The sequence below is a fragment of the Chrysoperla carnea genome, chromosome 3 (assembly GCF_905475395.1).
Source record: "Chrysoperla carnea chromosome 3, inChrCarn1.1, whole genome shotgun sequence".
Taxonomy (NCBI): Eukaryota; Metazoa; Arthropoda; class Insecta; order Neuroptera; family Chrysopidae; genus Chrysoperla; species Chrysoperla carnea.
Window position 1 is genome coordinate 68,397,711 of NC_058339.1, and position 17,993 is coordinate 68,415,703.

The 17,993-nt window shown below is 29.5% G+C and overlaps 2 protein-coding genes across 4 annotated transcripts; both read left to right on the forward strand.

Moving 5' to 3' along the window:
* Positions 1 to 4,361, forward strand: LOC123295082 (embryonic polarity protein dorsal-like). The gene is made up of 6 exons (XM_044876298.1): positions 1 to 32; positions 302 to 590; positions 1,038 to 1,246; positions 2,070 to 2,278; positions 2,345 to 2,594; positions 3,117 to 4,361. The coding sequence occupies exons 2-6, from the start codon at positions 361 to 363 to the stop codon at positions 3,617 to 3,619; spliced, it is 1,401 nt and encodes a 466-aa protein (XP_044732233.1). The 5' UTR covers positions 1 to 32; positions 302 to 360; the 3' UTR covers positions 3,620 to 4,361.
* A 5,660-nt stretch (positions 4,362 to 10,021) lies between these two features.
* LOC123294627 (xenotropic and polytropic retrovirus receptor 1 homolog) lies at positions 10,022 to 17,660 on the forward strand. 3 transcript variants are annotated; one of them, XM_044875719.1, is made up of 9 exons: positions 10,022 to 10,292; positions 11,794 to 12,207; positions 12,397 to 12,658; positions 14,690 to 15,060; positions 15,122 to 15,269; positions 15,954 to 16,154; positions 16,327 to 16,496; positions 17,172 to 17,305; positions 17,372 to 17,660. In XM_044875719.1, the coding sequence occupies exons 1-9, from the start codon at positions 10,224 to 10,226 to the stop codon at positions 17,643 to 17,645; spliced, it is 2,043 nt and encodes a 680-aa protein (XP_044731654.1). In that variant the 5' UTR covers positions 10,022 to 10,223; the 3' UTR covers positions 17,646 to 17,660. The 3 variants fall into 3 exon arrangements, with proteins under 3 accessions (XP_044731654.1, XP_044731655.1, XP_044731656.1); XM_044875720.1 differs by having other exon boundaries at positions 15,960 to 16,154; XM_044875721.1 differs by lacking the exon at positions 15,954 to 16,154.
* Positions 17,661 to 17,993: the final 333 nt, after the last annotated feature.

The following is a 17,993-nucleotide window of genomic DNA, read 5'->3' on the forward strand; positions in this document are numbered from 1 at the left end:
AAACAAATCAATGAAACAAGTGCAATATTTTGGTAATTTATTGTTGCTATTAATTTTCGAGATTAATTTATAAAAAAATTTAGAAAAATTATAGCACTTATAATTAATATTCTCAAACGGTATTAGGTGTATTTTAGGTTACTGTAAATTACATGATTTCTTGGAATAACCTTATGAGGAAAAGACAATCAAGCATTATAAAATGAAGAAAAAAATATTTTAATTAAAAGTTTTTTCCTATCATAATTACCTAAACTCTTTAATTTTTAAATAATACAACAGTTATTATCTATCCTTTCAGAGAAGGATTTCCTTCGTTTCTTCATAAAAATTTGAAAAACCAATTTGTCTTTAACAAAAATGGCAACTGGACCTTTCCGTAATGTTTATGATATTGATTGTGAGATAACTGTCCAACCAAATGATTCGATGCGATTTCGATATGTGAGTGAAGGAACTGCTGGTCGAATCTATGGAAAAAATCATACAAATGAAATTCCAATTTATCCAACAATTAAAATTTATAATTATACTGGGATGGTCTATATTCGATTGTCATGTGTAACCAAAGGCCCGCCAGACGAACACAGGTAAAAAGAACATTTTTCATTTAAGTAAAAAAATTTGCTTATTAATTTTTTGCTTTCAAATATTTTTGAGCAGATTTCTTTTGTATTCCTATTCAACGATTGATTGTAATTTTAACTGTAAAAAAATAGCGCTACGCAAACTATAAATTGCCTATAAAAAGGATTACTTTTCATGTTATAACTTGTGAGCGCCAAAGTCCTTAAACGCTTTGAATTGAAGAGAAATGTAGTACGATTGTCTCAATAGATTAATCTGTTTAGATCCAAAATGGCGGTCCAAGATACTTTAAATTAAAATTTAGTATAGTTATATAAAATTAAATTAAACCGTAAATGTTTGCCACAAAACTTAAACGGGATTATGCAGGAGTGCATATTAGATGTTTTTAATTTTGCAAATATATTTTTCTGATACTTAGAATAGTAATTTTGAAAAATTTTTTACAGGCCACATCCACATAATTTAAAAAAGCTGCCAGTAAGAAATAATGCCTATGCAGACCGTGCTGTCTGTAATGAGGGGATTTATGAACTTGCCATAGAAAACAGTTCAGATGGGATAACGTTTCCAAATTTAGGCTTACACTGTGTCAAAAAAGGCGATATTAAAGGAGTTTTAGAGACTCGAGCACAATATGGAGTTGATCCATTTGGTAGTAAGTTTCTTTTATAGTCTTTTTATGTAATTAATTATTTTAAATACAATAATTAACTGATTAATAAGATATCTCGTGTCAAATCAAACATTTTTCATTTAATTTAACCATAGTTGATAAACACCGCGAACCGTTAATGAAAATTCTTTTTAATTTTTAAGTTTTGGTAGAGATAAATTTAATAATTATGAAAATTTAGGCTTAAAACGAGGTCGAAATATCGGGCTAATGTAAAACAAAGTTTTTTTCTGTCGTATATGTTAAAACAAATCATTCACAACACAAAACGAAATTTACACTTTAAAAAAATGAATTTACAACACAGAATTTACACTCGTTATTATTAAGTTTTCTAATAAAAAACCGTAGAATAGTATAATTTAATGAAATACTATATAAAATGTAAGTAATTAATATCATACAGTATGCCAACAAATTTGACAAGCCCGTACTATGATGTCACGTCCGTATAAAAATTTGAATTTCCGTTTTGGAAATTTTTAAATGCCCTCACTGAATTTGTATTTTTATTAATTAATTTTAAGTAATTAAAAAGATATCAATTACTAAAATAATGGTTTAGTTGAAATGTCCAGTCATTAAAGTTGCGGAAGAAAAATATTTGAACCAAATTTAAATTTCATGAATATTCCCTATTAGATCTAAATTAGCAATCCAGCATATTTGGCGAATAACATCTATATTTAGTTATCTTAGACTTTATATTCATTCTTTAGATGTTATCAGATATGCTGGATTGCTAACTTACGTCGAATCCTGAACAAGTATACTATATATTCACAACTGTTTTTCTATTCTATAGCTGGATTTGGTCATCAAATTACTTCTGCTGATTTACATTGTCTTAGGTTATGTTTTGAAGTATTTATTGGTAAACGTGAAAATCCTTTTCCACATTTTAGACTTGTTTCAAATCCAATTACGGACACCAAAGATTTAATAATATATAAATTAAGCCATGTAAGCGGAGCCGTAGAGGGTAACGAAGAGATTTTAATGTTTTGTGAAAAAGTAATATAATTAAAAAATTTCCCAAATAAAATAAAATTGTTAAAAATTTTCCATTGTCAATTTTAGATAGTCAAATCAGATACTATTAAAATTCGATTCATAGAAGAACAAGATAATCAAATAGTTTGGGAAAGTTGTGGAACATTTGGACCGTCTGATGTGCACAAACAATATGGTATTGCTTTTAAAACCCCAAAATATAGGAAAACAGATATTACACTCCCAGTGAAAGTGAAAATTCGATTAGAAAGAACCGATGGAGATGTTGTTACTGCTAGTGCTCCACGAGATTTTTACTATAAGCCAAATGAAACCGGTAAGCATTTATCCATACATAAATTTCAGATCATTCTTATTGAAAATGGCATGCGATCAAACTCTCCGAAAATTTGGAAAATATTTATTCTTAAAGACAAGCGAGCGGAAAAACGGAAATGGGCTAATTAAGTGATTTTATGAACACCTATATCAGAATTTTGTTCGTAGCATTAATATTTCTAAGCGTTACAAACTTGGGACTATAGTTAGTATATCTTGATATATATTTCATATATACAGGCTATAAAAATCAATAGATTACGTACACAAATTATTAGTAGCAAGGTTCCTTTATAATAGGATTCTAGGCAGTCTCACGTCTCACCGATTGAAGTAAGAGAGAAATTATTACGTTTCTCTTATTGTCACCGACTTAGCCGGCATTTCATATTATTTTTCATAGGCTCCCAAATTTCTGGCTGGAATTTTTTTTAAAATTAGTAATTCTTTTTTCAAAAGTTAATGAATTGACTAGGCTCATTTTAAATAAAAATAAACTAGCTAGTTTAATTTTTTTCAGTCTCAGCTATGCAACAAAAACGGCGTCGCCCAGAAGAAAGAACCATTCAACAGTATAACGATTTAGGATCGCCTCAGTCGCTGCTTCAACCCTCTAAACCCTATATTAATGACCTTAATTTATTACAATTTTATCAAAATTTTGGTCCAAATAATATAAATATACCTGGCCCACCATCTGGTACATCGCAACAATTTTTTCAAGGCCCAAAAAATATAAACACCCCTGGTCTATCATCCGATACATCAATGCTGATGGATTCATCTAACAATTCAAGCAGGCGTTATAATATTACAGTACCGTCGCCAAATAAACTAGATCCTGAAGAACAGCTGAAGATTTTTGAAAACATATTAAGACAGAAACACATGGAAGATATGCAAAAACAGCAACCAATTTTAACTAGCGAAGAAACTGACCAAATAGATTCTGGTGAAATAATGGAGTGGTTAGGTGAGAATGGTCCAAGCTCGATTGGTGGAGGTCCATTTAACAGATTCTGAATGAAAATAAACTTAAAATACATTTGCTATATCAACATAACATATAAAGCTTCTCCTAAATTATTTTAATGGACTTTTGAACATTTTATTTTTGAAAATGTAAGAAAATTTTGAGAATCTTAAAAGCACACGTAGTTTTAGCTTTAATTAGAAAATTCGTTCACTGTTATGACCCAGCTAAATCTATATTGATTTTCAACTTGTGCGGCGGAAAGTTTCTTGGAGATTTTGATTTATCGTGAATAGCGGCTATCCGGAACAGAGCACACTTGAAACATGAATTTCTTTCTAATACTTAGTACATGTTCCTTCACTCATTTGGAAATGTACAAAAATAGCAAGCGAGAAAATGATTGATTCATCTTGCACTACAAAAGCTAGTCAAAGAATGTATATGAATGAATATGGCTTCCGTCAATTTGAAGTTCCTCTAACTTAGATAAGGCTCGATCAAATTGTTGAAACTGACCTACCTTAAACTGATTTTTAAAGAAATACTATACGTTACGAGTTATGTTTGTAAAGTTTAGATTATCAATTAGAGGTTTAGAACTAAACAATATTGAATAGGAGTGAGATCCATTCCCCGTTTAGGACTCATACATTCCAATTAAAAAATACCTTTGAGAATATATTTTTTAAAAATACCTACTTGAATTTCAAACTTTATGCGTTTTGATGCTGTAGCCTAAGTTTTTTATTCTCGAATGTAAATTTTTGTATATATCGTACTAATTTATTAAAATCCATGACAATAGACATTAAAAAATTATTCTGAATATTTCGATTATAATAATTAGAAATTTTTAGATAATGTTTTTAAACAACATTTGTGATTTAATCAATGAAAGTACTATTGTTACCATGCGTACATTTTATTTTTGAAAGCATATTTTGAATTTACCTGTACCTGTGGTTAGGTCTATTCTTTTAAGCTGTGTTCTTTTCTGTTTAAAATAATCCAAACGGTTTTAAACTTATTTGCATGAAATCCAATACTGATCTGCGTGTTCATGCGTATTGGGATCATTTTAAACGTAAAAGAACACTATACTTTGATACTCAAAGGTGATACTATTGGCTTAATTTTATAATATACTGTTAATATATTTTTTTAAACTTAAAGGTGATTATTCAGAAGGGGAACGCACCAAATTATAGGACTTCATTATATACGTAAAAATACCACATATTTGCATTGGCTTTCTCACATCAAATTTAAAGACAAATGTGGCTTTTTCCTTGCAGCTCTCTCCAAACTGAACCGATTTGCTTGAAACCAAAATCGATTCATCCGTCCAGGAGCTACCATGTCACAGACAGACACACACATAGCGATCAAACATATAACACCCCTCTTTTTGCGTCGAGGGTTAATATATGAGGGCGAAGGGCTAGGCGGTGCCCCTAGACTCTGGGGGTCCTCGGATCCCGACCGACAAACTTCTTATTAAATTAAATAAAACACCTTTGGAATATAAATAAAGTAGGTTGCAACACAACTTTAATCATGCCAGCTCATTTGAAAGAATTCAGGAGAATTCCCTACAAGTTTCGGCAGTGGTGAATTACCCTGTACTCTTTCTGTTGTTTGTTGGTGTTGCCAACTTGAAAGATTTGCCGTCACTTTTAGCGGGTTAAGGCAATAAGAAAACGGTCTATAAAAATAATCCGTTAAATCAATTAAAACTTTATTGCAACAAAAAATCTTTTATAGTGGTATGCTTAAGCGCAAAGAGAAGATAGAAAACAAAAAGTAGTCTTCTACAAGTAGTTTTGCCCTTTTGTTTCTGTTAATAGTGACTCAGATAATGTGACCACTGCAGTACTGGTTGAAAAGTCTACTGAAGAATATTTGATAATTATTGCAGCTACTTGAGAGAACATACACAGTTTAGTTAGAACCCGAATTTTTTTGCACCAGGGCTTTTGATTACCTAGCTACACCTCTGAGCGATCGCTCAGTAAATTAACTGTACATTCTCCGAGGCTAAACGTTAACATTGAGTTCTGTATATAAGAGTTTTCCGTCCTAGGCAATTGTCTACTGAATTAGCTGCTGAATATTTGTGGATTACATATGATAGATTGCACCACGAATTGGAAGAGTTGTCTTCCATTTTTTTTTACACTTTCTCATTCCTTCGATGCTCTTCCATCACTCGTAAACCCACGTTTTTGATACAACTAATTCTTGGGTAATTTTTTTGTATTTAATATCGAATATTAAAATGTAATGTAATGTAATTTTTTGATAATTGTTTGTCTAGTCAAAAACTATTTCTTTTCATCCAAATAAAAATGTACCCAAAAAAAGTAAATAAATAATGTACAATAATGTAATATACAATAATGTAATATACAAACTCGAAATAGCTCCTTTAAAACTTGGTGTGTTCTCCTTAATTTACGTTATATATACACTTAGATAATTATGATTATATATATATTTTATATTTTTTATAAAAGTTGTTAAAGTTTTATTTTTATGTTACTGAATAAAATTAATTTTTATTAAATGAATTTTTCTTTGAAGTTAAATAAAACCGCCAAATACGTATTTCGTATTTGAATCCTTAAAATTTAGAATCTTTTTTGTTTAATTAAATGTAAATAGAATTTATGTTTATTTAGATAAGTTTATTTTTGGATTCGCCATGGGATAATTAGCTTTAAAAATTTAAATAATTGAATACAGTTATTATTAACATATTCCTAATATGATTTGATATGTTCTGCTTATCCGAAGAAAAAACTGCTAAACGTAGCCATTAATTTACAAAAAAAAAAAACTCGATTCGGCGGTATGCGTAAGTTCAACTAACCATATTATAGCTCCTACACAGACATCGACAATCGAATTTATTGTAAAATGGTAAATTTTTTTAATGGCTTTGAAGGCTTTGTACGACGACTTAAGTTGAAGTTTAAATTTCATTGCTCCAGCAAGTTGACGCAAATGTGAACTTTAATATTTCAGTCAAAAATAAATTTAGTAAAATATTTTAGAATATAGAAAAAGTTAATACAGGGACCTGTAACGGAATAAATCTATTGATAATAGAACATTGGTCTTTAACAAAATGATAAAGGTAAGTAATGGATCCACAGACTTAGACAAAGCATAGAAAGAGGGGAAAGGCTGATTGCTGCACAGACAAAATTCCATTGAGTCTGTGATTAGAGCTGCAAGTCTGAGTTGACAAATGTCATCCTCGACAAATCTCAATGCACAATTCACTATCCGATTCAGATTCGTACGCAACTACTAGGAAACTGATCGTACATTTCGTCAAGGATCAAAATGAACAATTCTTAAATTGCAGTAAGAGCATCGCATTAGTGCGTTCAAGTAAAAAAGTCAAATATTTATTCCTAATTCATAGATATAATTCGAAAAATATTCTAAAATATTTAGACCATTATGTGGAGGGAGGGACACATTGTACCATTATCAGTTTTATTAATGTAATTAAATATTGTGATTTTGTCGGAAATCTTCCACTTTGATTTCATTAGTTAATTATGTAAATATTATATAATTATAAATATTTATTTTAGATATAAATAAGAACCAGGAGTGTAAGTAAAAATAAAAGTACAAAAGCTATTTCACAAAAAGAAAGCCACTTAAAATTGAATAAATCGCCGCCGTTTATGGAGAAATTTTTGTTTTAGTCTGCTGCAAATAGTCAAATTATGATTTCCTATTAGGGCAGATCATGTTGCAAACCATAAAAAATTCTATGGACTGCAGTCCTTAAAGCAGTTTTTTCAAAATTTTTATCTTGAAGATAGCATTCTAGAACTATGAAGATCACAACTACATATTGCTACGACTCACTTGGTTTAATCCGAATGCAGTTTGGTAGCGCTATCTGTATGTGGATGATAAAAATGTTTTTTTTAAGAAGATGGCAGAAGCTTTGGCCAAAGAATACAGAATAAATACTGTATTCTTTTCTTTGGCATGTAGTGTACCTAAGTACCTTTACAAAAAGGAGTCTTTTTGGATTGGTGAAGAGTGTTGAATTCTCTTGTAAAAGAAGAAAATAGTATGGCGAAAATCTCTTAAAATACACACTAATTGAGAAGCGGAGTTTACCGGGGTTTTCGAAAGTTTATTTTAAGACGGCTGAATTTCGAATATTATTTTCCTTATTTAATTGAACTTAGGATGAAGTTCATCTCGCATCTGAGAGCGGTTGCGTTATCTAACGTTGGTTGTGTGCTAGTAAAGCAACCGAATTTTTACCTGCCAAAATAAAATTAGATTCTTCAATTATAAAACTAAGTAATATTAAAATTACAGTAACACTAAAATGATAGAAAAAAATTTTTTTAATTATTAAAATAATATTTGGCAAAACTGTCTGGCAGTTATAATTTATATTGCTAACCGAACATATTAAAAGATGATTAAAAAATTGTCTTTTAAAATATGCACTTTTCGTAGCCTTTGTGGGATGGGTACTATAAGTAAACGATTCAAGTTAATGAGGTCTCAGGTCCCTTGTGTAGCTCATCCGTACCTCAATAAGAAATATCCTAAAGCCAACCGTTTTGAAATCAATTTTTCCGTCATTTTGCTTAGCTCTTATACCATTAAATTATTTCCAAAAGCATGTCATAATAATAATATAATGTTCTAGTAAGTTTTGAAACTTACCCGAGAATTATAGATAATTATTATTTTTCAAAAATATAATAATCGATTTTTGTCCGTATAGTTTGGTTGAATTTGACAGATAACAGATACGATACAGAAGGTCTTAAAATTGGTACGCTGGTACCTATATGTACCCGCTAAATGCCACATACCACTCCTTATACTTAATTTACATATACACATAAACGTTTATACCTGTATACGGCAGACTGCTATATAAAAATATTAGTTTATGGAATAAAACGGCTGAACCGTTTCAATAGGAAACGATATAAAACGATTTCTTGCATCTATTTGCCTAGTTTAGGCTCGTAACATTTCTTTCATTTTTTTACCAACTCTTTTAAAAAAGTATCTCATGTGGTAAAAGCTAAGAAAAGATATTTCGTGTTTTGAACAGTATTCAAATCGAATCTCCTTGTACTTTTTCTGCCACTCCATAGCTCGTAATCTGTTCCCAAAAAATGATTTCAGTAGGACTAAATGACTATTAAATCATACGAAGAATCTACTCTGCAAAACTACAAAAATAATTATAGAAATCTGAGTTGTCGGGATCAAACTAAAGAAAAAGGAGTACCAAAAAGTTTTGGACAGTGTTCAAATTGAATTTCACTGAATTTTTTCTGCCACTTCCTAGCTCGAAATATGTTTCCAAGAAGTGATTTCAATAGGACTAAACGACTATTAAAGCATAAGAAGAGTCTAGTCTGCACAACTACAAAAATAATTACAGTCGTGATCAAACTAAAGAAAATGGAGTACCATAAAGGATATTTACTGCAAAAATTTCAAGAAATGGTAGATCATCTGGATGAATTTGGCTCTGAAAAACTAATGCCAAAAGACTCTAGGACAAGATTTTCTAGATGGGCTGAAAGAGGTGACGGAAATACGTACCCAAAGAGAAATTAATTTTGTTAAGGACTGAAAAGCCAAGATTTTAGAAAGTTTAAAGAGTTTATGTAAGAAGGAACAGGAGAGTAACAGCCATTCGAAATTTTTATAACTGAATCACGGTAAAGTCGCCGGAGGGTAGTTTCCTATCCCCTCAAGCCAAAACTGGAAACCACACTATCTGAAAGGTCAATCTAAAAGAGGCAATTCTCTGAAGGGAAGGCTGAGATCCTTTATTAAGAAACAGCAAGATGGTGTCACAATAACTTCACCCAGTTTACGGTACACGCAATAGATTTGACGTAATATGCATTATTCAAACATGCATTATGAAAACAAATGATTTAAATAAATCGATCATTATTCAAGAAAAGTAACCAAAACTATTTAAAATTAACATAGAAAAAGCTGTGAGGCACAGTTTAATACAGCCAGTCGTTACCAACTTTCTGAAATGGAGTAAATAACTGATTCATTGTTTTACTATCTTGTGAATATTACTGCCAACTCCAACAATTATTTCCGTACAAATTCGTGATTAAAATTACAAAAATTAAAAAGTTCAAAAAAAAAAAAATTTAGTTGAATACACTACATGTGATTTCTTTTAAGTGGAACAACGTCATCAAAATATTTTTGTGCAATATATTTTTACGATATAGACTAATAATTTTTAATAAATTGTTTTTGTCAATATTTGTATTCTTTAAGTATTTGTTTAGCATTTATAATAATAATAATGTACAACATGTATATATAATTTTCTTAAATGGAGCCCTTTTGTTATCTAGACATATTAGTCAAGGTTTCTGAATTTGATTCAGTAGCAGATTTTCAGTTGTTATGAGCACACACTTTAATTTATTCATTGACTTCATTTAAGATAGTTAATTAACTTTAATGAGATATTTATTGAAAAAAAAGATGTTAATGATATTGATAGTTTCAATTTACAAAGAAGAATGTTGACAATGTATCTTCCTCACACATAAAAGCAAAAAAGTGATTTAAAAAAAAGTATTTACGAACAAAAAAAAAATGAAATTTGCAGAACATTTATCAGCACATATTACACCAGAATGGAGAAAACAGTACATAAATTACGAGGTAAAACAATTGAATAACAATTTTTTTTTGTACACTGCTAGCCTTGTATTTTAATTTACCTTTGCAATTTTGACAATTAATGAGGTTATGTCTTATGTCTGCTTTTTGAGATGTTATTATCTATCCTTCATTAACAAAAGGGATAGAAAATAATAAATATGGATTAAAAAACAAAATGTTTATTTACCAAAGACATTTATTATTAATATTTTTGTAAATCTATCTAAAAATACAATTTAATTTAAAACATTAATTAATATCAATTTATAAAAAAATGTTCCTAGAATTTGATTGTTATAACGTTTTAATTAAAAATAATTAAAATGTTTTATTTCATTGCTTTTAATAACTTTTTAAATAATATTATTTGGCTTAACTTTTCATAGTAATATTTTATTACACTATTTTTTATTCAATATTTTATTACAAGATTTTCTATTTCAACTTTTTCCCAAGGCTAATCACGTGAAAAGAAACAATACAAATTTACCATTATTAATTGAATAAAACTGAAATGTGGAATACACAATTAGTTAAAATTGAAATCCTAAAAAACTCCGAAAAATCTGGCCTCCCAATGCCCGTAATTGAACCTTAAAAAGCTATCTAGTATGTAACCCTTTGCTCAATACTCTGAAAGAAATGAAATCCCATAATTTTCAGTATTTTAAAGAATGCGACATATTTAGTCAAATATAGGCTTTTTAAACCGCCCCATACACTAGGCAATTTCGGCTGGAGCCTGAAATCGATTCGAGAAACTGTTCATGAATTTCGGGGATAGGTATCTCGGTAATTTATCTTATTACCCAAATTAACTCGACTTTTGGAACGACTATTGGATAAAATCGATATTTGTTTCAAAATTTGTAGTAGTTAGTTTCAAAGATAACGCCCGAAATCGATTCCTCATACCATGAATTTCGGCCATATGTCATGAACTACAATCCATTCAATCATCAAATAAACCCAATTTTTGTTTTTTTGGAGCAAAATTACCTCATATGGAGATTTTTATTTGAATTTAGAATAAAAAATCTTTCCAATTTTTCGAAATTTTGGCGAGAGTTTTTAAAAAAATCGAGAAAATAACGAAAAGAAAATTATATTCCGAAATTTGACGAAAATTAATTTGTTAAATAACTTTAATCCTAAAAATTCAAAAAGCGGGTTCGTTTAACGATCGGGTGAATAGTTTTTGGGACATCGACTAGAAATTATCGCACTTATACTTGTACGAAAAGCTTTATTTCGAAACGATTCTGGAGATGTATTGAAAATAGTCATCTAATCATTAAATGAGCTTGATGTTCTATGTTTTTTGAGTCTTCATTACCCTGATTTATTCCGGGTATACATGGAAATCTAAATACCATCAGTTCATAGATTTTGATTTTTCAATAGTAGTATATGAAAACTTAATAATATTATCTAAAAATTCGAATGTATATTAAAAATTTAGGCATAGATAATTTATTTATCTTAATTATTATAATTCTAGGAAATGAAAGCTATGCTTTACCTCGCTGTAGAAGAAGCACCGTCCGCCGAAAGCGTAGAACCAGAAGTATTAACACGACATTTTCGAAATTTCGATGAACATTTCTTGCACTATTGTGAAAAAGAACTGAAAAAAATTGATACATTTTACTGTGAAAAATTAGCTGAAGCAACAAGAAAATTTGCAACATTACAAGCAGAATTAAAAACTTCTTTAGCTGAAGCTGGTTCAAAACATAAATTAACACATTCAAAACAAGCAACAATTGCCTTTAAAAAACCAAATGTGCCTGCACGGAAATATCAAGAATTGAAACTTGCTTTTAGTGAGTTTTATTTAAGTTTAATACTTTTACAAAATTATCAAACGTTAAATCATACAGGCTTCAGAAAAATATTAAAAAAACACGATAAGGTAAATATTTTTTCTTTGTTTATTTGGGATAAGTACTATATTAATTACACGCTGTTCCGAGTCGATTGACGCATGATAATAATAAATTGAACAACCAGTTGTTTATCGAATAAACAGCGTGTACTTTTGTGGTACATATCCCGTATACAGAACAAAAAATCTTTAACAATTTGTTGGCTTTGATTTTAGCTCCTAAATGTGGATATAGGAGCAAGATGGCGAGCCGAAAATGTAGATATTGCTCGGTTTCATACAAGTCCTGAGATTGGTCGATTAATTGCTGAAACTGAGGCAACAGTGACAAATGAACTTGAGGCTGGTGATAGGCAAAAAGCTATGAAAAGATTGAGAGTACCGCCATTGGGTGAACAACAATCTCCTTGGACAACATTTAAAGTTGGACTCTTTTCTGGGTCATTTATCGTATTATTTATTGCCGTAGTTTTATCTGGTACTTATTTTAAATTATTTGGTTATTTGACGGCAAATAATATTTTCAAAAATAAATTTCCGTTAATTTTATTTTGCAATATTTTTTGGAAAGGAATTCTTTTGTTAAAATATTTAGTTAAAAATTTACAAAAAATCAACAAGCTGTTTGATATAATGCTAAAATGATTATTTTTTTATAATTATCAAAAAGTGAAATAAAATTATTGGAAATACTCGAACACAGTGTTGGATGTTTGCACACTTTTCTTGTGGCTCGTTCTTAGACCAAAACTCAAAATCGTATTCAGACAGAATTTGTATAAATCAGATTAAATAAAGAAAAACCGATTAGAATCTATAAATAACTTTGTTTTGAAAACTTGAAATTTAAAAATTTACTAAAAGTTCGGAAATAACAATGGATATCAGTAAAAAAATGAATCTCGTATAATAAATTCTTAATACAGTTTGGAAAGAAAAGTAATTGAAACCTTAAACTATATATTATCATTAAAGCTTAAATATTCAGGATTTTTTTACTCTACTTATTTTCGCCTCCTTAAATGTTTTATATAGTCGAGCTTTTTATTTATAATTTTATTCGCATATTTTTAACTTTCTGAAATATTCTGAATTATTGAAAATATCTTATAATATTCTCATAATCCAACGACACCTCATTTATCGACTTGTTTTAACAGTTTTTTTTACCTATTTATTTTTGACAGTTTATATCTACCATATTTTATTTTTGACAGTTCATGCGCGACATATTGATGGAATCACGAAGTATAGACACAAGGGGTCCGAACGGTATAGGCTTTTCTCTGGTATTCATTTACACAACAATAAACCCAGCCACTGGCTGCGCTAAAATTCAGGACGTACCGGTGCTTGTATACATTAATAAACCCAGACCATAGTTCTCGTTTTTGCCACTGGTGCAATAATTCAGGACCTACCGATGCTATTATTATCTGTCTCCTAAATTGAACTGGATGGAAGTTTATTCCCGACTCTAAGATACCATAGATAGCACTGTAATAGCGGTTAAAGAGGATGTAAACATTATCTTAGAACATATAAAATACCAAAAAAAGGATAATTTCTACTAATTGAGATACGAACTAGACTTATAAAATAGATATAAAATAGATTATATGTTGTATGATTTTTTGTTTGTTTATACCAATATTTGACAAATATCTATTTATTCTAACGCCATTCAATATGTGTTACATTATTAAAAATTGATCAGAAGTTCTTAGTTCAAAATATGAGAGTCAGAATAAAAATATATTAAAAAAATTTAGAGATTCTATGGATTTCACTTCTTACCTTTAAATTTTGTTGTGTAAATGCTAATATTATAGTACGGGAGACGGTAGGAATACGACCTTCACACATCTACATAGACTTTATAGGAACATAACGGTTTTCTTTTGATACCAATTTCAGATAAGTCAATATACTTACTTACACCGATCTGTTAACTAATCGAAATTGGTATCAGAAGAAAGATAGTTTAATTATGTAAATAATAGTATAGGCTTTCCTGCAAAAAGCCGTTATGAAAAAAAGTTAATTTAATTAAAAATAGTCATGAACACTTTACGATACACAAACTATCGTAGTTGTGTTTATCAATCAATAAATTTTCATAAAAATATGCCTCATCTGGTTATCAGATGAGTGAAGGTCAACCTTATACCGTTTCTCAGACCAATAAGTGTGCAAAAGTCCAAAATAATTACATCCAACATCCAAATTCTTCACTTCAGCACATGAAAACTCTCATTTTAATTTTATGAAAATTAAAACGAACACTCACACGCTATATCCTTTAAATTTCTAAAGAAATAAAAAAATTTTTATACCCTACAGTTGCCTGATTATTTATACTTTGTGATGGAATATAATTCGGCTTGTGAAGTGTGTGTTGTGACCCTCAAGATCCCAACTTCCTTGTAAGATTATCGAGGTTATTAATTTGTTAATTTTTTTGATAAAATTTTCTGTTTGCAATAAAATTTCCATTTTTAATTTGTAGCTATTTTCCACGATGGCAATTTAGATAATTTAAAAATTGCATTTCGCTTATATCGTGGTCCATTATTAATTGTGGAATTTGTGTTTTTAATGGGTATAAACGTATATGGATGGCGATCGTCTGGTGTTAATCATGTACTTATATTTGAACTTGACCCACGGAATCATTTATCGGAACAACATTTAATGGAACTAGCCGCAGTATTTGGTGTTGTATGGACGCTGAGTTTATTAAGTTTTTTATATAGCGCCAGTTTAAGTATTCCACAATTTGTGAATCCATTGGCACTTACAGTTATTATGATTGTTTTTGTATTAAATCCATTCAAAGTGTTTCGACATGAAGCTAGATTTTGGTTACTTCGAATTTGTGTATGTATTTCAAAAATGGTTTTTAAATAGTTTTAAAAAAAAGTTTATATAACGTTAACAGGGTAGGATGTTTGGAGCACCATTTTTTCATGTTGGATTTGCTGATTTCTGGCTGGCTGATCAATTGAACAGTTTAGTTTCTGCGTTACTAGATTTACACTTTCTCATTTGTTTTTATATTACAAATCCAGATTGGAATTATACAGAAGGTATTTTAATTTTTTTGTTTTTTCATTGATCTTTTTTTTTATAATAAATTTTAATTGAAATGAGCTACATTGTGAGTGAAGTGTTCTCGAGTAGGTCATTATTAGTGCAGTATGTGCGGCGTAAAATACCTCAGTATTAAAAAAAAAATAATTCGTCTGCTTTTTCTATGTGATAATTAGGAGAAAAATAGTAATTTTTGGGAAGTTATTTTGCTCTCTGTAGGATGTTATTTTTCTCCCTTCCGCACGGCTTTTCCGAAGTACCTATTTTTGCATTTCCGTAAATTGTGCCGAATGTTTATATTATTTAGCCAAGAAAATTTTTTTTACAAAAAGATACCATTAAAACCTACAATTTAAGCATCGAACCTATTTCCTACAGTTATATAAAACGAGATAATAAATGGCGGTAACACCGTATTTTCTCGTAAAGTTTGCATCGGTTTTTTGTAAAGTATTTTTTCTTAAAAACTACCATTTTCTTCTAATTATTACGTTGAAAAACCAGACGGGTTAATTTTTTTTGAACTTTCTCAGCCTGTACTATATTAGCGAAAATAATTTGGTTGAAATGGATAAATAACCTTGGCCATTATCATTGATCTAAATTGTTATCAATGATCTAATCATAATATTGAAGTTGGATTTGCATTATTAAAAAATATTTATGCGTAGACATTTAAGTTACAGATACTACACAATGTTGGGAATATTCATATATTACAAAACCACTGGTAAATTGTATTCCGGCATGGTTACGTTTTGCACAATGTTTACGACGATATCGTGATTCGCGTGAAGCATTTCCACATTTAGTGAATGCTGGAAAATATTCAACAACATTTTTCGTCGTTGGATTTGCAACGTTACGTGATATGCATGCATGTAAGTAGATATAATTTATTATAAGATGCCTCGTAATGGTAGCATTTCACGTAGGAAAATCCTTAAACGCCTTTCAACCTGGCTAAAAATCTTTAGACATTGGTTGAAAGTAAGACATTTCGAGGCTTCTATATATTTATACAATTCATATTAAATAATAATTTATTTTTAGCGGAATACCCTAATAAAATGGATAATCCATTTTTATATTGTTGGTTAGTTGCATCAACAATTGGTTCATTGTATGCGTACACTTGGGATATCAAAATGGATTGGGGTTTATTTGATAAAAGCGCTGGCGAAAATAAATATTTGCGAGAAGAAATTGTATATTCGTCAACGGTAATATAATTGCCTTTTTTAAAATTCCATTTGACTTGAATTATAGGAATACCTGAAATTACATCGAGATATTATATAGCTTCTCTTATATAATTTCAGGCAATATCTCTGAAATCGCTTGTTAAATTTCCTTTAAACTGAGTTTTACCAATTTCCTATATCAGTTTTTTGTATTTTATAAATACGCATTTCGACTACCAAGTAGTCATCATCAGTATGAATTAGCTAATCGTAATTACCTCTTATTATGTATGTTACTCGTTGCTAATTTGATGGGGCAGTGCGCCATTTAACTCTAGGATGTCTCAATATTTATTTCAAAATATCCTAGAGTTCTCATTTATTATCTTCGATAATATTTATATGAGTTTTATTAAATTTCTAAATTTTTTTTCGATTGACTTCTTCAAAAACATGCAAAATATCAAGAAAACTTTTTCATAAAAACTCAGTTTACCAAGGTAATTTTGACACAACAAAATCCAAAAACCAAGTTCATTTGATGATTGTATGAATATTTTCCAAGATTTTGCAAAATTATTTAGTTTTGAGAACGACTTTCAGAGATTTATTTTTTTAAATTTGCCCGAAGTAAGAACATCCCCAAAAATTATGATTTTTTGGAAGGAATCTCTTCAAAATGTGTAAATAAAATTTAATTTTTTAATTTTTTAGGGTTTTTATTATTTTGCCATAGTTGAAGATTTTGTTATACGATTTTTATGGGCCCCATCATATGTACTAGTTAGCGGAGGGTACATTAGTGGAGATTTGGCGACATCGATTCTTGCCATTTTAGAAGTATTTAGGTAAAATTAAAATCCCATTTCTCAAATAACCTATAAATGAATGTACTGATTGGGTTTTTCTTTTAGACGTTTCGTATGGAATTTCTTCCGATTAGAGAACGAACATTTGAATAACTGTGGTAAGTTCAGAGCTGTTCGAGATATATCCGTAGCTCCAGTTGATTCATCCGACCATTCACAAATATTACGTATGATGGATGACGAGGATGGTGTAATAAATCGTAAACCACGTAAATATAAAAAGAAAGAAGACAAACGGCCATTATTAAAAGATGACCCAACAGTTGTTATTTTACCAAATGAGAATCAAGTAACGTTTAAAGAAAGTCCAGAAAGCTGATATACACCATTTATATTTATGATTACATTTTAAACAGTTTTCTTTTTTAAATAATTTTTAAACGAGAAATATTTTTTTGAAAATATTTTCGCATATGTTGAAATTTTAAATTTTGTCCTTAGTTTTTTATTATTTTCTATTAGAATTTAAAATCGAATTGGCTGTTTATTAGTTTCTGTGATTACAGTAATTTTTAAAGTGTACTTATTAGTAAGAAGCAAATATGGCTGCTCTATTAACTTAAAAAGAAACAGTTTCTTAAAATTATCTTAAATCAAGATTTTGATAGGTACTATAAAAAAATACATTCTTTTATTCATTACAATTGGCACTTATAAAATTGCTTAC

Bases quoted from the DNA above. Each gene is read 5' to 3' on its own strand.
- LOC123294627 (XM_044875719.1), top strand. From the start codon at position 10,224: ATGAAATTTGCAGAACATTTATCAGCACATATTACACCAGAATGGAGA. The intron at 12,208-12,396 runs GTAAATATTTTT...CTTTGATTTTAG, and splicing joins TATTAAAAAAACACGATAAG to CTCCTAAATGTGGATATAGG. The intron at 12,659-14,689 runs GTACTTATTTTA...TTTAATTTGTAG, and splicing joins TATTGCCGTAGTTTTATCTG to CTATTTTCCACGATGGCAAT.
- LOC123295082 (XM_044876298.1), top strand. From the start codon at position 361: ATGGCAACTGGACCTTTCCGTAATGTTTATGATATTGATTGTGAGATA. The intron at 2,279-2,344 runs GTAATATAATTA...TGTCAATTTTAG, and splicing joins TTTTAATGTTTTGTGAAAAA to ATAGTCAAATCAGATACTAT. The intron at 2,595-3,116 runs GTAAGCATTTAT...AATTTTTTTCAG, and splicing joins CTATAAGCCAAATGAAACCG to TCTCAGCTATGCAACAAAAA.